Below are 21,410 nucleotides of genomic sequence, written 5' to 3'. Positions count from 1 at the left end.
ACCAGCGATGATCTGCATATACACACCCACATAACGTCACACGTCCCCTCGTCATGCAGACACATAATGGTTATTCTATCATTGAACACATGCGGTCTGCGATATGCAAACCCTCCACAGGCTAGTGAGATGGGGTTTGTTTGGCTTAACTCAGTACTCGGGTGATGGGGCTCATGGATATTAACCATCTGTCTACCAGTAGGTACAATAATTCTTCTTGTCTTGCTCATTTTGCCTTGTATCGTTTCTCTCGTTCGGAGCAGTCTCTCACACTCGTTGAAATCACTAATGACCAAACGCTAATGTTGACAAAGACAGAGTACGATCCCTATGATGACCAATCTGACTTGTATCCTAAACCTGACTGGGTACCAGATCCTCCCAGCGACACTGATGATGACGACCAATTGACATCCATTTCACAACTATTGTAAATATTCCTTTGACCAGGACGACTCTCATTTCACTCTAAAATAAGCTTGCTTGACTACAGGATACTTTATATCCGCAAAAACAACCTTAGCAGTTTCATTATGTCTGTTTCATGATGAATTCAGTTGAATCGTGAAAGGTTTCTGAAGTTCTGATGTACTCATAGAATAGTAATTTCTCTGTTAATTTTAGTTATCATATTTTGTAATGATAAAATGGGGGAAATGTGAGGGAAATTATTCATTTTTACTTTGTAATAGTTTTGTTCTTGTTCTATTTCATTCTCATTAGGGGATAACGCATAAGAAGGCCATGTCATGTCACTGAGATCAGTACAGAATGCTTATCTGCTTACAGAGACACAAACATCATGTTCTGTTCAAGGTTTGTCTGTCCAAGATCCTAAAACAAAGCCTGTTTGAACTGCCTCAAACTGCTTCTTATCGGTACACAGAATTATGTCATGCTCTGCGTTTCATATATATAGTAGTGGTTTAGTACAAGCGCTTCAGAACGCTCTCATTATTCTATCCTACTTTATTCTATCCTGTATTAACCATCTTTCTGTAATAAACCTTTTTACCTTCAGAGGACGAGTCTGCGAGTGTTGTCTAATTCCCATGACAAGCCTCACAGGGATCATTACAGTTTCCATTAAAATCAATACAATTCCCATTATAACCATTAAACCCATTACAAATTCTATGAGGGGTTTCTATTGTTAGCAGGGAAAAACATGCTTGCATTTAACAGTAATTGTAATTACCAAAATGCAGCAGCCTAAAAACTTTGTATGTCATTCAGTTCAAACGGTCAGGCAACACATTCCACTTACAGTTTAATTTCTATCCCTGGGCACCCGATCCATTTACCCAGTTTGGTTTACGCTACACATAAAGGGACATAATGAGTTACTGTCTGTGTGAAATTTTACATTTTCTCAGTGTCCATGTGGGTATCCTCTGGGTTCTCTGGTTTCCTCCCCATATCCCAAAATCATGCAGGTAGGTGGTCTTGGCTATGTTAAATTGCCCCTAGGTGTGTATGAGTGTATTCCTGCCTTGCACCTAGTGTTCCTGAGAAAGGCTCTGTATCCACCACCAACCTGACCAGGATAAAGTGGTTACTGAAGATGAATGGGGCAGGGAGACTATATCATTGTCTCAAATGGTGTGTGTAGTAGAACTTGGATATAGGATGTAGTGGTATAAATTTCACTTAATGGCTGACGCACTAAGGAAGGTTGCTGCTGCACCTAGGGATGAACAGATTTACTCCTTTATCTTCAATGAGTCAACAGGATACTATTGTAACAAGCTAGCAGCTTGATGTGTGTTTGCCCAACACTTCTTACTCTAGGTACTAGCTAGCTAGTTAGCAACTAACTTTTTCTATTTCAATGACATAAACAAGCGTAAGCAAGAAAGCAGTCACACTGACTAAATCCAATTAATTAGCATTACATTCTTACAGGTTTTTTGGCTCTGTTTCTGCTTTTTCCCTTTTGTACCACCCCCCGGGAAATAGATATGAATGCATCAGGATCGCCACTTCTTAATGATTTTCTGACATTAGTTACCTAACTCAGTTATGTAACATGCAGGTTCTATTCTTTTCACACCACACCCCTGCAACTGCCTGATGCAAACATTTTTGCCAAATGATAGTGAAGTATATATTTTTTTGCATATCTTTTTTTAAGAATCATAGGGCCCCCTGGTGGTCTGGGGGCTTGAAGCAACCACTTATGCCACTTATAGCATGAAACTGCCCTGGCTACAACAAAGCCACAATTTAGTAGGGGAAAAATTAGAACCATAAATTTGGGTTTTAAAATCAGCAGTTGTTCCTGGGTAGGCTGTTCTTGTGCAGGTCAGTGTTGTGATTTGTTATTTCTGTTTCTGCTGTTTTTCATACAGCAGAGTGATTGTAGATGATGATATAGTTACAGAAAAGTCAAAGGAAGTCAAAAAGTGATGGAAAACATTTATTAAATGATGTAATAAATAACACTTAAAAACATAACACTAGGCAAGAATACGTCCTTGTGATTTAATATTTCACAAAAAGCATTAATGAGAAAAAACTTAGATTAAATAAATAAAAAGGGGTATTCATCCTAAGATTTATGGCAGAATGTAAAAGATGATCTGAGGTGTGATACAGTTCAATTTCTCTTGCCTAAATAGACCATGAATTGACCTGTGCATTGACTGAAACATCAAGTGGTTAACACCAAAGTGAACTTTTAGACATCAAGCAGTTCCTTTGTTCCAGCGATATACATGCACACTGATATAAATAATGGCACACATGAAATATTTGTTTAAAAAAAATTAAGGTTGAATATTATGTTCTTTTTGAATTGCTTGAACACTTGAAAGATGGATCTAAAAGATATAAAGGCACATTCTCTCTCTCTCATATACACACTCATACTAGCATACACATTCACACACACTTATGCACACGGTCTAGAAACATGTTTACAAAATGTATTCGGGTAAACCTTCAAAAACCTTGGGTTTAGAGGATTTCTGCTTAGTACTTGGTGTGCTATTCTGGATAATACGGGAGTCCTGAATTGGTGTACAAAAGGATCATTGGTCATCTGGGTGAGCTACATAAAAGAAGCAGCCAGTGGAAAATGCTGCAGTGTGTTTAGGAATAGTTAAATATGAGTACATTGATGTGCACATCAATATATCACCATCAAGGCTTGCAAAAACGTTATGAGTTCTGAATTGTTTGGCAGGTAGAGAATAAAGTCTGTTAGACAAAGTGATCACACACAGGAGACTTCACACAAAGATTTATAGACTCCTATGTATTGTGTGCAGTTGAATGGCAGTGCTGTCATCCATCTATACTGTGGCACCTTAACTTCTAGGCGTAAATGTAATATCTAGAGGCTATACTCATGAACGTTTCTGTCTGTCTCCATCTTAGGTTGATGTGCTGTTATTATGAGTTTTAAAAAGGACGTTTTGCAGAAAGAGAGGCAATGACGAACATGCTCAGATGGTTAAAAAGCTTTAAGATGAACTCCACAAGGTCACGTGCTAATGTATTTATCCTATCCTCAAAAATATTATTCGTTATCATCTTTCATTATCGACCTCTCGCTACTCATTCTCTCGCTCACTGATTCCCTCTTACAGGTTGCTTTCCTGTGTGCTGTTGCTGGTTGAGATTGGATGGAGTCCTCCATTGTCGTTGAGCCTTTTGGCCCGGTACATCTCGTAATAGATGTTGTGAGTGACCTCCTTCAGGTCTTGGAGGTGAGACCTATAAAGAGACAAAGTCAGTAATCAGTACATAGTGTTTAACATTCACTGAAGCACTTACACCTGAATTGAGCCTTTAAAAGATATGCTTGAAGATAAGATTAAGATACAAACGGTTTCCTCTTATTTACTCTAAATCTGAATAATATACAAGTTTATACCACAGCACTGTTGAATGCTCAATTCTAACTGATCAGAAGGTGTTGATTAATTTTCTAATTAACAGCAGCTTAGACAGTAGTTCTATCTGCAGGATAAATCACAGGCTAATTAATGTGCTTATTCTAATATCATTATCGTTATGGTTTTTATAGTAACAGCTACATCGCGAGGACTAATGTATGATGGACAGTCTGCATAATCTAATCTACTAGGTCTAATCTAATAACAAACGGATTAGTAAACGTTATTTGACAAAGAAAAATCAAAGATATGGTGACGCTTTCTGTAAGGAGATATTTATTTAGCATTTATGGAAGGAGTCTCCAGTGTCGGCACTGTAACCTTTTCCACGACTGTAAAATCATCAGTATGATATTCCCTTCATTAATTAATACCAAAATTTAATTGCTGGAAATTGCAGTCATATAAGAGGAATAAAACACTTCAGGACATGCTGTTATAGGAAAATAAACTTTGAAGTGGAAATACATCACACCACACTGTCACTGATTATTTTCCTATAACAGCACTCGTTGTTGTGTTTTATTTGTTACTTATAAGCTGTCTGTAATGAGAACTGAAGTGATCACAGAACAAAAAAAAAAACAATCTAGCAGTGTGTTTTACCTGATCAGGAAATCCCGAAGTTGAGAGAATTCACAGTGATTTGGGTTTTCAACTGAGAGGAGAACAATATAAGAAATTGATTGTTAATTATCTTACAATCTCCAAAAAGATCTGCAAAAACAATCCAAAAAAAAGATCAGAGTTTAAGTGGCTGTGGGACTGGCATCTAGGGAGAAGCATACATGAGGTGAACGGGTACAATGACTGACATCAAAGATGCCCTCAAAATGTCTCCCAGTAGTGACATGCTAAATAGGAGAGATAATTAGTTATCTCTCTCTCTCTCTCTCTCTCTCTCTTCTCCCTAGCTCTTTCACTCTCTCTCACACATACACACATACACACATACACACACTCTCTATGTCTCACTCTGCTTCCTTGTTGAGTGAGCTCAGTGAAGCAGAATCCTCTTTGACGCCTTGCCAGTGGCATGGAACTGACCGATTCACACACTGCTGTGACCAAATACACACACGCACACACACAACCATCTTATTTCTCCATATTTATTGTAAATCAATAGCATTTGGACATTACTTTATCGTTCTATAAAATCGTCAAACCTTTACTGTAATCAGCTATAGAGTGTAAAAAATCCATACACTGATGCATGTTCATCAAATAAGTGATAACAGGAATTTATTTCCCTGACATTCCACAACATTAAGGTTAACCTTGAATGGATAAATATTAAAATGTGTCATTCTATAATAACTGAAAATTGCAGTTATTGGCAAATTGCTGTGGTATAAGAGGAATAAAACAATACAGTAGTTGCTGTTATAGGAAAATAAGAATGGGGATAATGGCATCACAACACCATGCTTTTGATTATTTTCCTATAAAACCATGTCCTGCAGTGTTATAGTCCTTAGATGAGCAAGTCAGTACTGGGATGAGTCCTACTACAACTGAATCCTTCTAGTCGTATCTGATTTAGATGGAAGGCTAGAGAATGACACACACCTTCTACTATTCCCCAGGCAGTTTTCCGACCCAGAACCCGTTTGCAGTTGACTTGGTACTCTTTGTCACTTCCCACTACTGCAAAAGGCATGGCCTCCTGTACACACACACACACACACACACACACACACACAGATTTAATAAGGCATGCTATGTTAACATATGAATTCATTTATGAGGGAAGACTGGTGAGTCACCAGTACAATAATAATATAATAGTATAATACAAATGGAGCAACAGAGCACAAAAAATAGGACAGGAATAATGGAAATAAGGCAAGAAAAAAACCCAGTAATACAGAACATGAGGCAGTAACATTACAGCTGTGTTTTCTGAGTATCGTAAAGCGCTGTATCAATCAATTTGCACTGTACCCTGATCTTATCGTTATCAGCCTTGTCTTCCTGGTCTTCATCAAACTCCTTTTGTGGATAAAATTCGATTCCACACACTTCCAGCTCCTTCCTCACCTGGACAAGGGAATAGAATTTAAAATATATATTTATCATATATGAGATTTTTGTCAACAAAATTAACATCGAGCCATCTAGCCAACCACTCAGCTGACCATCCATCCATCTACTGACCCACCTATGAATCTACCTACCCATCCATCCAACCATCCATCCATATACTCTTTCTCACCTTCTGCTTGAACTCTGTTTTTTCCTCAGGGGTGAGAGTATCTGCTTTGGCAATGACAGGAATGATGTTCACAGTTCGACTTAAGTGCTTCATGAACTCAATGTCCAGCTGCCGGAGACTGACACAAAGTGGAAGAGAGAGATAGATAGAAAGGCAGAAGGTCAGAGAGAGACGATACAGGACAATGAAGAGAAGGGGGTAGGGGGCAGTTAATAGAGTGAAGAGGCAGAGAGATCACTGCAGTGACCGTGGCAAGACTCAAATGAGCCTGATTTGATTCATGTATCTCGGACAACCATTACGACAGATCATATTAACTGGCTGTTCCAAGCAAACTGCCTTAAATTAAGCTATTCTCTGCAGCGACCAGTGGGTACATTACTTTGTATTAACGATCTTCCCTGGAGGCTCAAATCTGAGCATTTTTTCCAGTTCATGTTCACATTGTTTAGAAATTTTTACACAGAAATTCAATCACTATATGCCTTTACACAACTTATTTCAGTTAGTGAATTAATTAATAAGATAATTTTTTGCAAGAAGAGGTGTGTTGAGTTTCAGAATGTGAGATATTTGCACTCACGAGTGTCCAGTTGGAGATATGAAGTACAAGCAGCAGTGCACTCGGGTGTCCGGAATCCGTTTTTTACGGGCGATGTTAACTTCCTCCTTCAGAAACTTTTCATACTGCTCATTGATATATTTAGATATCGGCTCCCAACTGTAAACACAAGCGGGGAGCTTTAGATCACTGAATAGAGTATAATTCAATGACCGACGACAGGATGGACAACGGGCTATATCGACAAATTATAAATAAAATAGCCAATCTATGAAAACCTCCTCACTCACCAGTTTTCGTTGTTTATCTGGTCCCCAAACCCAGGAGTATCAATCACTGTCAGTTTCATCTTCACCCCACCTTCCTCTATCACTAGAGTATAAAATAACCATGACATCAGAAAAATTCACTCTTGTCAATAACAAAACCACAAAATAGTACATGACTAAACCCATAACTTGATCAAATAGCAGAAAATCACTAAGATTTGTACCAATATCAAAATCAGTTATAATGAAAGAGAGAAAATCTGGAATGCTATAGAAAATTGGCTTGTATGTCAAACCTGCCTGTAAACATAAAGCGCTAGTGGGAAAAATGGAGGCTTGTTTAGGCAGTTAAATTTAAAAATTTTACTTGTACATTAACGATACCTCAAACATTGTTTGCCCATTCCAAGGATGTGCAGCGTGTATTGTACATACATTTTTGTTTTTTATAAAATGCAACAAAAACAAATAGCCAGAAATAGCAAGAAACTAACACTAAAAACACATTTAAAATAAGCTAAAATTAAACCTAAATTCAAACAACAATGGAAAATACATAAATAAATAAATAACTACATTTAGTGAATTGTTTTGTATAGAAACATGTAAATGTAAACTTATTCACATACATCATCAGCAATATGCATATATTCACGTATTGACCAAAATATAGCCTCTTGTCCTAAAAGTTCTGTTGAACTAGTGACATGCTTTAATTTTCCAAGATATTTTTGGACAAATGCAAAGCAGCGGCAACGTCCACACAGAAAGCTTTTCATGAAGTACAGCGACAACCCCAAAGACATACAGCTGACAATACAAAAAAATCTTTCAAATATACAAAAGGGGGATTTTTCTACATGGAAAGAACCCAACACTGGTATACTATATCTGCCTGCACATTCAGCACACTTGAAACATTAAGCCTACACAGCAGTGTGTCTCCGCAGATTTAGGGTCTGGGCCGAATGCCATGGCCTACAGTTTTCCAGCTGTGCACAAACGCTGGTACCCAAAGGGCATTCAGTATCAGGCCTGTGGCATTGCCCTGGGCAGAGGACACACCAGGCTGACTGTGACTCTGTCAACACCCTTAAAGACAAAGGGTCCTTGTTTCCATGATGAAAGTTAGGACAAAGAGAACATTAGGAACTTATCTCCCAGTGAAACATATAGTGCTGTGATCTCTGTGAAATGGGGATTTATTTCAGATAATACTTGGGCTATTGCATTAGGGTTGACTTTTGTTTTGGTTTATTTTTCATTGCTCAATAAATTAAGTTTATTAGTTCAGCCAAGAACAGTAATCTGACAGGGAATACTGGGATAATGGGACTATTTAACATCATTGCATTTGTAATTATTGAAGAAACTGAAGAATATTTTATAGACATCCTGCATTTTAAATCCAAAAGCCAATGAAAGAGAATTTGCAGCGAGCCGCTTCTACCAGGTTTCAATGTGACATACAGCTGTGCATCATCAGCGTAAAAAACGGTAGACCCAAGGGTAAGAATATACAAAGAAAACAGCATACAGCCCAAGATGTAGCCCTGACATACACCACAACTGACCAATTCTAACAGAAAATGGTCTGTCTTTGAGGTAAGAGGAACTCCAATTTAGAGCAGTTTTCTGGATGCAAACACCACACATAAGATGATCCAAAAGACTAATATCAAAAGCTGTGCTGAGCTCCAGTAAAATGAAAATTATACACTTCCTACAATCACTGGATACTTTGAGGAAAGGAGGACTTTGTTCTGCAGTGTACTCTAAAACCTGAGTGGAATTTCTCCAAAATATTTATTTTGCATAGAAATGAGAAAGCTCAGAAAAGGCAACTATTCCCCAAAACTTTGCGATATAATGCACCTTACAGATTGGCCTGAAGTTATTAAGAATTGATGCATGTAGACTTGCGTGCTTAAAACAAAAAGGATCTAAAGCACTGGCTCTGTTAGATCTTACCGTGTGACACAGATTTAATCTCCACAGTTTTGGGGATCTTCTCATCACGACTCCAGCCAGAGCTCCGCCTGCTCACCTGAGACTTAAATAGAGTATTCACCAAGGTGGATTTCCCCAAGCCACTTTGACCTAGGAGAAAGGACAAAAAACATGGGAATGATGGAACAGGCTATAGGAGAACTAATTTACAGAAAGTTATCTTGTGGGGTTTACTGCTGAAGATAAAACTTGAACTTCTCGATTCACAGTTCAGGATTGTCACTAACCTACAACCATGAGGTTGAAATCAAAGCCGGTCTTCATGGTTTTCTTCCTCATCTGTTCAATTATGGTGTCTATCCCAACATATCCCAGCAATGTTGAGCCTCCTCCTGACCCCTGACCTCCAGACCCTGACCCCTGGAGGGGCGCAGGGGGGATGCCGGTGGGCGGTACCACATGAGAGGGCTTAGCAGGGACGACAGGTTTGGGTCTCACTTCTGGGGGCACGATTTCTGACATGTCTTTAGCAAGAGGAAGCAAAAGTGAGACTCAGACATCAGGAATTCAGACACAGATAGCTACACATCTAGCCTAGTGATTCCCAGTACTCTGGTCCTGGACTACCTCTGCATGTTTTCATGTTGATGTAGGGGTTTTAGGTAAGCTACCGATTTCCTAGCACAGGTACAGCCTATAGATATGTTATGGTTATGTAACCATCTAATAATCAAGCGCAGCTTGGGTGGCCACACCCTCGACAATAAGTGCTTATAATAAAGGTCAAAACCTTCAATAGTCTGCCGTTGTGACATCTATTCAATTAGCACATCTTATCAACGCTTCTGCTCTATCTAGGTTATAACACAAGAGCGTGTAAGATGGCAGCACATGAATAAAATACACTTTTTTTTTTCTTTTTTTTAAAGATCTAGGCCAAGTTTTTGGGAAATAAGCTAAATCACACTTAAAGTCACCTAATTCCCTGAAGCAAAAAAACAATTCTGGAGTATATTGGCATCATAATATTTTAAGAAAGGATATGTGGATGCAGGGTTTCCTTCTTTTTTACTTTATTTTATTTTATTTAATTTTTATAGGACATTCATCTCAACCTGCTCCAAGTCCACGTGTTCGACTGCAGCGGAAAGTGATGAGATGCACAAACGCCTCACTAACTAACCTCATTGCATGACACATTCAATCAAATGTAATCCCAGTAAAGATCTGCAAGCGTTTTGTCTTTTTCCTGGTTTCAATCATATGAAATTAACATCCCGACTCTTGGTGAACATTGTACGATGCATACATAGTGCATTAGAGTTTCTCAAACCATCTTCTGAACTCTAAAGTATTTGACAAAATGAAAACCTGAAACTATTTTCATATTGAAGCATTAAATTACAATCCAGATCAAGTAGTATAGGAAGAGAAATATCTCTCCTGAACAACACGGATATCTTTTTTAGGCAAGTCCAAGTCCACAGGACAAGAATTTGACATTATTTAATCCTTTTATAAGGCTTCTTAAAGCTTATGAAGCCACAAAGACATGCGGTATAAATAGGATTAATCTCAGTCCACTGCTGCATCCCTGTGGAGTCGTGTCCTATATTCACGCTGCTTAAATTAGCAGAAAATAATAACACACATTGCACTTTCCCAGACACCAAGAACAACAAACAGGTTTGATCGGGAAGCCAACAAACCCTGCAACGTTGAGCCCATAACACTGATCCTTCAGGAGGATGTGAGCATCCCTAAACCTCGTGACGGTGGATGGATGTCCATTGTGTTCATCACTCTCTCTGTGTTCATCAGTCTCGCGTTTCCGTTACCGCACCTTAACGGTTTTTTTTATTTATTTTGTTTTGTTTTTTTTATAGCAACACAGACTCACCAGTTCAGATTCTCCGGAGCTTCTCGAAGGGAAACGCAAGTTCTGCACCGTATTTATGTCCTGCAGCTGCTTAATTAAGTCCAATATTTGAAAGACTTCGCGTGATTTGTTAACCCGTCCTTCTCCCCCTCTGCTCGCTCCCTCTTTCTGCCGTTACTCCCTCCCTACTCCGACCTTTCCCGTTGCTACGGAGACGAGAGAGAATGATGCAGCGCGCATGCGCAGACGTGCTATTTAGGCTTTGAAATATTTCAAATGTATTTATAGATATTCAAATTAATAAGCATGATGTATTTATTCAATATTTATTATATATTCTTTTAAATTATACATACATTATTTTGCATCACTGTGATATATATGTATATACACACATATATATACACACACACATATATAGGGTGCATGGTGGTTAACGCCTCACACCTCCTGGGTTTGGGGTTCGATTCCCGCCCCTGCCCTGTGTGTGCGGAGTTTGCATGTTCTCCCTGTGCTTTGGGGGTTTCCTCCCCTAGTCCAAAGACATGCAAGGTAGGCTGATTGGCGTGTCCAAAGTGTGCGAATGGGTGTGTGTAGGTGTACCCCGCCTTGTGCCTGATGCTCCCTGGGATAGGCTCCAGGTTCCCCGCGACCTTGAAGGATAAGCGGTATAGAAGATGGATGGATATATATATAGAGCACAGGCAGACATATAGGCAGGTGTCCATCACAACCAACAGGACCCAATGTGCAATGTAACATATAGTAGCAGGGTGCAAGATGCAAGCTGGAACAGCATAGACAGAGAGGTATAAACGAGTGGCTGGGATAGTGTATAGAAACATCTATATCAAGTGTGGGTTAGAAGTCCCCAAAACCCAATGGGACACACCACAGACAGCTAAGATTCTGAGGGACGTCAAGTTCCAGACTGGCAAGCAGCTGCTGGCTAACCAACCAGACATAGTGGTGGTTGACAAGGAGCAGAAAATGGAGTTGTGATAGATGTGCCAATTTCAGCTGATAGTAACATCAGGAAGAAGGAGCATGAGAAGATCAAGACGTACCAGAGGCTGAAGGAAAAACCGGAACAGATGTGGAAGGTGAAGTCCAAAGTGGTAATAGGGGCATTAGGGTCTGTGACCCCCAAACTGGGAGAATGGCTCCAGCAGATTCCAGGTACAACATCTGAGGTCTCTGTCAAGAAGAGTGCAGTCCTAGGAACAGCTAAGATATTGCGCAGAACCCACAAACTCACAGGCCTCTGGTAGAGGTTGGAAACATCGCTACTTATTAGCTACAGTAATGTTCTGCTTCACGTTGGCTCTTTTAAAAGTTGCTTCTGCCAGGATAGCTTCCAGCTGCTTCAGTTTCTCTGCGCTCTGAATCATTTATTTTTGCATTGCCCAGGATTTGTTTCATGATATTAAATTACCACAACAGTCTCTTGACATATGTGGCACACACATTTGGTATGGCTTTTGATGAAAAAGAATTCTTGTTTCCATCTCGCTGTTAACTTTGTGCTTTTTTTTCCTGTAGTCATGACTAAATATTAGGGATGCACCAAAATGAAAATTCTTGGCCGGAGCCAAAACCGAATATAATGAAAAACTTGGCCGAAAGCCAAAGGCCGAATACCGAACACGTTTTTTCGCGTTTTTACCATTTATTTTGCCATTTTTTTCACCATTGCATAAATTAAATAGTCAAAATGTGCTTTTTACTATTTTGTCTTGCTTTTTAAAGAAAAAAAATAAATTACAAAAACTACAATTTCAAAATATTTATTTAACACTGAACATTTTTTTAAATTCCAGCAGGCATAAGCTACCAATAAGGCACAATATAACTTTAAATAAATAAATTGCTAAAATAAAAATATTTTGATGTGGTCATCTTTGAGCCCCCCTTGAATAGCCGATGTTAGGCCTATAACTGACTGCTGAAAGAATTTAACACTCTGTAGCCTACAACTAAAAGTGCATTAAAAAGTGCATTGACAAGAGTGCAAAAAATGTTTCTATATGGCTGATTATATTGGGGATATATACTGCTCGCGTCCCTGTAGATATAAGATCTGTCTGCCTCCATCCATCCATCTTCTATACCGCTTAACCTTTTCAGGGTCACAGGGAACCTATCCCGGGAAGCATCAGGCCCAAGGCGGGGTACACCCTGGACAAGGTGCCAATCCATCACAGGGGACAATCACGTACATATTCACACACCCATTCATACACTACAGACACATAATCAACCTACCATCTTTGGACTGGGGAGGAAACCGGAGTACCCGGAGGAAACCCCCGCAGCATGGGGAGAACATGCAAACTCTGCACACACGCCCCGCCAGGACTCAAACCCCGGACCCTGGAGGCGTGAGGCGAACGTGCTAACCACTAAGCCATTGTGCGTACCTCCATACTCCCTTACGTCTCGTGACGTGACAGAAACATGCTCCGGAACAGAAACAAAACAAACGCGCGTGTCCACAGCTTGTGCATGTGCGCGCCCCCTCATCGAGGTCGTGACATTCGCGCGTCTCACTCTGGTTGCTGAAAAGGTTGCGTCATAAAACACGTCATTGTTCGGTCAAATTTATTCGGCCTTTTCACTTATAGTAAATAAATAATTTTGGTTGCCGAACATTTGGTGCATCCCTACTAAATATCATTCAGTACATTAATTTGCAGGTGTATTCAGAAAAATGGCTCTTGAAAATTGCTGCCACCATAGAAATAAAAATAATAATAACTCAAATGTTACAAAAAGTTTTTTTCTTTGTTTGTTAAGTTAATCCGGTATGGTAGTGCAGTAGGTAGCATTCCCACCTCCCAAAAACATGTGACTAGATGTCTTGACTATGCTAAACTGCGTCTAGTTGTGTGAATGAATGTGTGTGTGTGTGTGTGTGTGTGTGCGTGCATGCATGCGTGCGTGCGTGCGTGCATGCGTGTGTGTGCGTTTGGGATAAAGTGGTTACTAAGTAATAGACTTTATTTGATAATGTTTCTGAGAGCAGTGTTATAGGCTGTCTCGAATTTATTCTGATCCTGTAGAGACAGACGAACTGTAGCAAGATCTTCAAGAAGCCTGGCTCAATCTAGCAGCCAACTTCAGATAATCAAATGTAAATTATACTTTAATTAGAATGAATTTTTTGCTAGTTATTTTATTGTTTTCTGCTCAATATATTAATTGGTTTGCTGCTTGCAAAATTTCTTTAAATGTTCCTTTAGATGCACTGTACTGCCAGTTTCATATTGGTTCATTTTGTTTGTTTTTATGAATCAAATACACACTGTTGCAGATGCTTTCATATTATTGAGACTGAATTCCAATGAAACTACAGTAGCAGTAATGTTGCAAGTAAAATTACCTCTAAAATGGGATGACTATATATAAAACCTGTTGCTCATAGCCTATAGACTAAAGATCTGAGAGCAGCTAAGTCTTCTTAAATACAATAAATTAGGTTATAAACGCAATAAAACTTGTTTAATATTTCTCCTTATTTAATTGCCATTCTGTTTGTATGCATACAGGAGTTCTTCAAAATATTCTTAAATGCATATTAAAAAGTATGGCAATCTTCCAGGACACGTACAAATGCTGGCACAGCTCTCTTACAGGCCAAGACCACTACACAGACTCAATAACATAGTGAGAAAACACCCATTAGCACTCAGACTATTTTAGCTACTCACATTTAACAGCTTTGTCCCATGCTGCACTCTCATGTGCATCCTGTTTACATGTGTGCCAGCTCTTTAGCTCATATTTACGAGATCACATGTCAGTGTACTGTGCATGTTGGTATATGCTGTGGCAGTGAGAGGCAAACACTTGCCTCATACACTGTTTTATCTTCCTATGCGGAAACATGCATGTGTGCAGCCTGATAAGACAGCGCATCTCTCTTTTCCCAAGCCACAATGTTATTTATCATAGTGTTGGTGTGCAATATATAGCACCTGATATATCAGTATACATCAGGGCTTAAAATTAAGTTTGGAGATCATCAGCTGATGCTGCTAGTTGTTTTAGTAGCCAGTTTAGTAGCCAATTATTAAAGTAGTTGTAAAATATAGACCGTAGACAGTACTATAAGGGTCTAGTACATGAACATTGTTACCAAATGATTGTGATTGTGAATTTTACCCAATTTCAAATGTTGATAACAATTATATAGACCAATCCTTTATCTAGAATTGGTGTAGGATACTCAGGATCCTTTGTGGATCATTTATTTTCAACCTAAACCTGACATATGTTGTTCTTCTTTCGGCTGCTCCCGTTAGGGGTCACCACAGAGGAACATTGTTCCACATGTTTGATTTGGCACACGCCTGATGCCCTTCCTGATGCAACCTTCCCATTTTATCTGGGCTTGGGTTGCACTGAGAGTGCACTGTCTTGTGCAACCCCCAGTGGCTGGGTTGGTTCCCTGTCTGGCAATTGAACCCAGGCCGTGGTGTTGAGAGCACAGGATCCTTAGCTACTTAGCTGCTTCATGTTCAGGGGCAGGAGATAGAAATTAAAGCTGAAGATAAGTTCTGCAGAGAGTTAAATCTCTACGATCAGGATTGGACAATGCATTCAGGCTATTTAATCTAATGTTATTAGCTAAATATGAGTGTGTGCATATATTTATGCAACTAATTTGCTTGTTCCTTAGTCTTGCTATTAAAATCTAGTCAGAATAATTCATATTAATGCTGAAGACTACTTATTGCCTTATACTGAAAATATATTTCCAGTTTCTAAAATTGTATTTACCAATTTTCAAACGTTATAATATGATGAACTTACATAATTATCATGTTACCTATTGTGTCTTACAAATCATATGGTTTGTACTCACGTGTAAATGCACATATACCAAGAAGTGGGATTATTTCTTGCTTGCTTTTCCTCGCCTCCGTAACAGATGGCTTCCTCAGTAGGGAATCGTCCTGCTGATGTAACTGAGCAAAATTTACTTGTTCAACTGTCAAACTGTCTTCTTCTGTTAATGACTGTTCACATGCTTTGTTAGCTCCGGATTGAGGCATCCAGTCAACCATGGAAAGTTCTGGAATGGCTGTATGTGTTTGCTGGTCAGGATGATTGTACAGGTCTCGTTGAGAGCCAGTTTGGGGCAGGTCATGGGAGGCCATTGGAATCACTGCATCATCCCTTGTATGTGTGTGGCTGGCTGTGTTTGTGCTTGTAGGTTGTTTGCTACAAGATATACCACACTTTATCTGTACCTCTAAACGTTTGTGTTTTCTCAAGTGTGCCTCTAGAGAGCTTGTTCGACTTGAGTTAGATTTGGAGGAATCAGTATCTGAACCATGATGGTTCTTTTGTGATAGCTTGGAAATATCTTTTTTCTGAGACCCTCTTCTCCCTGTTTCCTGAGTGGATGAGTCTTTCTTTCGTGCCTGAGTAGATATCAGATATGTGGACTTTCTGTCAGAAAAACTACCTGCTCCTTTGATCACACGTCTGCAGGTTCTGCTCTTCAAAGGGAATTGGTCAGTCTGGTTGAGTTGTCTGGGTGTGTAAATATAATTTGATGTGGTTGGTTCTGATTCAGGTCTACAGATTCTGGACAAATGACTGGATTCAACAGATGATCCATGAGTCTTCAAAGGGAATCGGAAGTAGTCCATCTGCTTGGTTTGACTTAGTGGGCTAATACATGTGTCTGTTTCTGAAGCTGTGAATCGAGGCTTGCTGTGATGAGTAGACTTATGGTTTTCAGTAACACTGGTATTTAAATCAAGCAAAGAAGAGTTGCTGTTCTCATGAATATCTGGAGGGCCTTCACTTTTTATTTTCTGTGAAACCCCAGTGATTGGACAAGTGTGAATGTCTGGATCACAATGTGGAGCTTTGGAAGAGGATGAGGAAGCCACTATTTTTGATTGTTTTGGAGATACAAACTCTTCTTGGTCTTTAGGAATCTCAGAGGATGGTTTGAATTGACTGTCAGGTCTTGGGTTGCTCTGAAGCTTGTTGGTAAGACCTGATGTTTGATCTCCTGCTTCAGACTTTGCCATGTGTGGCTTGGATTGAGACATTTCTGCACCACTCACATCTTTATTATTCTGCATTTTTAACAAAGCTTGATTTAACTTTGACTTTGCCTTGTCAAATAAAAGTGTTGATCCAGGGTTTTCAGTCTTCCCTGTTTTGTTTAACCCTAGGCGGGCTTGAATTAAGACAGGGTTCTGGGTTAGATGTTTCCTTTTATAGAATGCAAGGCTTTGTGGTCCTCTTCCTATGTGTTTCAGGTTTTGGCGACTTGTGCTTTCCTTCTTAGTCACAATATCTCTGATGGATTTGTCTTCAGAACTGACATCTTTATGAAGCATGCCTTGGTTCTGGTACCTAGGTAACTGTTCCTGTCTTTGCTTTTGCTGAATTCTTGTTTTGGAGATGGGGATTGATTTAGCCCTTCTCTCACTGCATGATGTTATTGCCAATCTAGACTGCTCAGTGTCTGACTGGACAGTGGTTTGGACTGAAGGCTGATTGCTTGGAAGGGATTGCTTGGAGTATTCCAGACTATCAGTAACAGACGCTGCTTTGCTGTGAAGAAAAACAGCAATATGCAGAACAATTATTCCCATCAGTTCTTGAAATTTAAGTGGCCACTTTAAGGATAACAGGTGCATTACATTCTGAAACAAGTACCTGCTGCATGGAAAAGTGTGGGTTGAAGGATCCAGGGGACTCCCACTGTAACTGAATGAGGAGATGTGGATGGGCCTTTTCAGGATGACAGGGGGAGAGAGTGGTATGGAACATGGAGAAAGTCTAGTAGGGCTATGAGAAGCAAGCAGGTGGGGACATGGAGAAAGCCGTGTAGGGGATGAATGGAGAGGCTGTGGGCAAGGGGAAAGCCTTATTGCAGGGGAAGAAGAGGACAGAGGGGATGGACAAGGGGATGTACACATAGGAGAGGAAGATGATGAAACAGGTTGGGGAGATGGAGAAAGCCTTGAAGGTGAAGATGAATTGATGAGAACCAGACTTGGGGAGAAACAAGCAGGAGAGCTGGATGAGGGCGAAGAAGAAAGATTTTGAAGGGTTGGAGAAAGACGAGTAGGGGATGTGGAGGATGGACGCTGCGGACAAGGTGAAAGTCTTGTAACATTGTGAGAGGAGACATATAGGGGACATTGAAAGGAAGCAGGGAATAATGACGATTCTGTATGGTCTAGCTCACTTTGGTTCATGTTGTAGTAGTGGGTTTTAGTTAAACATTTAGCGTACAATCCAAGCAATTGCAACAGGTTAAGATGTATTTTTAGGCAGTAAAAATTACGACAAGCAAAAGTAATCTTGAAAAATAAAGTCAGTGAAAGAGTGTTACAAAATAATGCCATTAGATATAGTCTGAGGATTTTGTACACATCATTACTTAAAGTAGCATTCAATTAATTAAAATATCACTTACTATAAAAACATCATCCATAAAGTTTAAGAACCACACATGTTCAAATGAGAGGAATTATATATATATATATATATATATATATATATATATATATATATATATATATATATATTTAAAAAAATAAGACCGAATGAAAAGAGAAGAATTAAAACTAACCTGTTAGTCTGCATATCTCCGCTGGCTTGGAGAGATGGAATGAGAAAACAAGAGAAAAACAGGGCAACAGGAAGTAGTGGGTACCAGAATCACATTCTCTCCATTCTTTTTGTCTAAAGCCTCGCTGTCTCACTCACCCACTCCCATCACTCCATGCTTGATAAACGATGGAGTGTGTGAAACTCCAAAATGAGCATGAAGGAAAAACTTGAAGTGCTTTTAATTGTTGAGAATTTTATACAAAATATTTTGTCTTAAAACCTTGGCTAAAACTTGACCCCTTTATTAATGTAGGTTATCTATGATGACATTTAATGTGTGAAAGGGTAAATCCTTTGTTTGTAAAATCTTTAACCAGCATTACACTTAAAAGAAACACAATGTGGGAAAATTCAGTATTCTGAATAACCATTATATATAAGCTCTAACTGAACCTAAAAATAAGATATCTATGATATAGTGTAGTATTTTAACAGTACATACAATGCAATTACACTATCTGCAGTGCAAAAAATTTCACCTAAGCAAGTGGAAATATCTTAAAGATAATAATATCTCCTATTGTAAGAATAAAATTATATATATATATATATATATATATATATATATATATATATATATATATATATATATATATAACATAATTAAACCTATTTCTAGACATTTTACTAATTTCTAGCTTGAAATGGTCTCATTCAATTTTGCAAATTTAAGCATTTATCTTTAGAAGGAAGCAAAATGATCTGTCAATAGAATCAGATAATACAGATCGAAACCCTGAAATGAGTACTCTCTACTTTCTATGCCTTGAAGGGTGGATTCTGTAATCCGCTGCCTCTTCAATATCTATCCACTGAGTGATTTGTAATGAGTTATTGTAATGAGTGTGTGTGTGTGTGTGTGTGTGTGCGCACTCTGTTGTTACAGGAAGTTCTGAGGTGAACTGATCATCTGCCGAGCCAACTGGAGCCTAAAAACTCAGATTGATGACCAAATTGTTTCACGTTGTATATAAACCAGGATGTGACTGACATCCAGATAATTGATGGAGATTTTCTTCTGAGCCATATGCGGAAATTTTCTACATTTATCTATGCCTTAACCAATCAGAATCATCCAACCTGACGTAATAACTAGCTTAGTGATTGTATGAAAGTATAATTGTTGATGTAATGAGTGTGTACACAGAGCTGCATACGAACTCCTTGCTGAGTGTTGAAGCTGACTTCTACTGTTGAAACTGCAAACTATTCTTCAGTAAAATTGTCTTCAGTTGATTGCATCTCTTGCCTCCTAGTCTTCATTCATCATATCTGGTCCTTGGGTCTTTAACTGTAAGTTTCTCTACAGCCTCCAGAAACACTGGACAAAAACAGAGGTAGGAATGCCAGAGCTGTCAGCAATGTTGTGTGAATTCTGGCTCTGACAGTTCCTCAGCCTCAGCATGTGGGACTGATTTTTCTTTTTATCCCATTCACACAGGTTTTTTTGTTTGTTTGTTTGTTTGTTTGTTTGGACCTGCCTGGGATATTTTCTAATGAATTTAGTTGTTTGCCCCCCCAAAAGTATAAAAAAAAAAAGCAGTTACTAAGGATGCTGCAAACTCATTATACCTTCCTAGCTCACACAGTGTCTTTCTTATATTAAAGCCAAACCTCCTGCTAGCATGACATTTTTGCTGTGTCCCATTGGACCCAGTCTCAATGCATAGCTTCAACAAGCCTGTGAAACTTTCCGGAAAGATTAATGCACCCTCTATATATGTATTTGTATCTTTTTAGAAGACATTATCTGTTCATTCCAAGTAATATATTTGTATTCAATTTAATCTTTTAGTCAACATTTTTCAAATACATTTCTCACATTTATTGATGTTATTTATTGAACAACAACCGACATTGTCTCACATGTATCAGACAATTACTAATATATCCTTTCGCTTATTGTAAAGTTTGGCATTTTTTAAAATCTAATATAACACAAACATGGTTCTAAAATTCTGTCTAGGGAGTAAGATGTAACACTGACAACACTGATTTGTCTGATCAGATTTTTCTGTTCACAGATATGCATCCTGCTATATGCCTATAATAATTCGAATAATACATCAGGTTGCTCAAAAGACAACAACAATTGGTATAGAACAAAAACAATATCAAGAGGTATAAGGGAATAGAAATCAGGTATAAAGTACATATGTAAAAAAAAAACTCACCCAAAGATTTGAAGTATATTAAATTGTTTTAAACAATGAATGGCAGACTCAAGCTACCAGAACAGTCCAAAGCTTGCATGATTAAAGGACAAACACAAATTACCATAAACCATACATTCTCAAAATATATCTACTCATACTGTATACTGTATATCCTGTAGAAAACCCCCAAATATGTAATCTGTCTATATAACATTTGACCATTTTTCCACATGTTCTAAATGGTACAATATTTATACTGTTCAATATGTTCAATACTGTTAAAAAAAAAAAAAAGTACTAAACTGTACCTTTCATTGTCACAGGGTTGGTATCTTCTACATGGTAATGTGAATGTTGAGTACCTTTAAAAAATCATTTAAGGTACATAATTGTACCTTAGGAACCACAACTGTCACCTTTCCAGGTGAAACATTGTGAAACACTAAATGTACAAAAGGTGTACCTTTGAAGGTAACACAACAGTGACAAGGTACAGTTTGATACAATTTTTTCTGGAAGTGAACCAAAAAATAACCAAAGCAGATCTAAATATCTCTATAATACATATTCATTGTCAACCTCTTGATGTTAACCAATCAAGGACAATCAGAGGACTTATTGCACAAAAGTATCCGTGGAAATTTTGGTGAACTCATCTTTTTAAACATCTGCTGATCGCTGATCTGAATCCAATCACTTTTTCAGTCCCTCCTCCACACATCTTATCATATGAGCGCACTGCTGTCGTCGTCTAGGTGGGTTTTCAGCGTGGGCACCAGAGGCTGGTGCTTGATGGACTTGTTACTCCATTTGTGAGCATCTTG

At 38.7% G+C, this 21,410-nt stretch overlaps 2 protein-coding genes across 7 annotated transcripts; both read right to left on the bottom strand.

The window, feature by feature from the left end:
- Nucleotides 1–2,280: 2,280 nt before the first annotated feature.
- On the bottom strand, nt 2,281–16,838 carry septin3 (septin 3). 6 transcript variants are annotated; one of them, XM_053615854.1, is made up of 10 exons: nt 15,648–16,684; nt 9,189–9,425; nt 8,923–9,051; nt 6,973–7,054; nt 6,704–6,841; nt 6,121–6,238; nt 5,850–5,945; nt 5,475–5,571; nt 4,509–4,560; nt 2,281–3,720 (listed from the first exon to the last, which is right to left on the bottom strand). In XM_053615854.1, the coding sequence occupies exons 1-10, from the start codon at nt 16,438–16,440 to the stop codon at nt 3,588–3,590; spliced, it is 1,875 nt and encodes a 624-aa protein (XP_053471829.1). In that variant the 5' UTR covers nt 16,441–16,684; the 3' UTR covers nt 2,281–3,587. The 6 variants fall into 6 exon arrangements, with proteins under 6 accessions (XP_053471829.1, XP_053471834.1, XP_053471831.1 ...); XM_053615859.1 differs by lacking the exon at nt 15,648–16,684 and adding an exon at nt 14,491–14,932; XM_053615856.1 differs by lacking the exon at nt 15,648–16,684 and adding an exon at nt 11,848–12,221.
- Nucleotides 16,839–16,862: 24 nt separating this feature from the next.
- Nucleotides 16,863–18,418, bottom strand: LOC128602409 (putative protein TPRXL). Its single transcript, XM_053616184.1, has 4 exons — nt 18,390–18,418; nt 17,468–18,117; nt 16,973–17,362; nt 16,863–16,878 (listed from the first exon to the last, which is right to left on the bottom strand). The coding sequence occupies exons 2-4, from the start codon at nt 18,010–18,012 to the stop codon at nt 16,863–16,865; spliced, it is 951 nt and encodes a 316-aa protein (XP_053472159.1). The 5' UTR covers nt 18,013–18,117; nt 18,390–18,418.
- Nucleotides 18,419–21,410: the final 2,992 nt, after the last annotated feature.

Source organism: Ictalurus furcatus, chromosome 26, assembly GCF_023375685.1.
Source record: "Ictalurus furcatus strain D&B chromosome 26, Billie_1.0, whole genome shotgun sequence".
NCBI classification, from domain to species: Eukaryota; Metazoa; Chordata; class Actinopteri; order Siluriformes; family Ictaluridae; genus Ictalurus; species Ictalurus furcatus.
The sequence above is the reverse complement of the archived record's forward strand: the minus strand, read 5'-3'. Positions and strand labels throughout refer to the sequence as shown.

What these genes read in the sequence shown, in the direction of transcription:
- septin3 (XM_053615855.1), bottom strand. Translation starts at nt 16,830, where the DNA reads ATGGCAAAGTCTGAAGCAGGAGATCAAACATCAGGTCTTACCAACAAG. An exon ending in TGGTATATGTGCATTTACAC is followed by an intron (nt 9,426 to 15,647) that starts GTGAGTACAAAC and finishes CTCTTGCTAAAG; the next exon opens with ACATGTCAGAAATCGTGCCC. An exon ending in GATTAAATCTGTGTCACACG is followed by an intron (nt 7,055 to 8,922) that starts GTAAGATCTAAC and finishes TTTATACTCTAG; the next exon opens with TGATAGAGGAAGGTGGGGTG.
- LOC128602409 (XM_053616184.1), bottom strand. Translation starts at nt 18,012, where the DNA reads ATGAACCAAAGTGAGCTAGACCATACAGAATCGTCATTATTCCCTGCT. An exon ending in CACACTTTTCCATGCAGCAG is followed by an intron (nt 17,363 to 17,467) that starts GTACTTGTTTCA and finishes TTTTCTTCACAG; the next exon opens with CAAAGCAGCGTCTGTTACTG.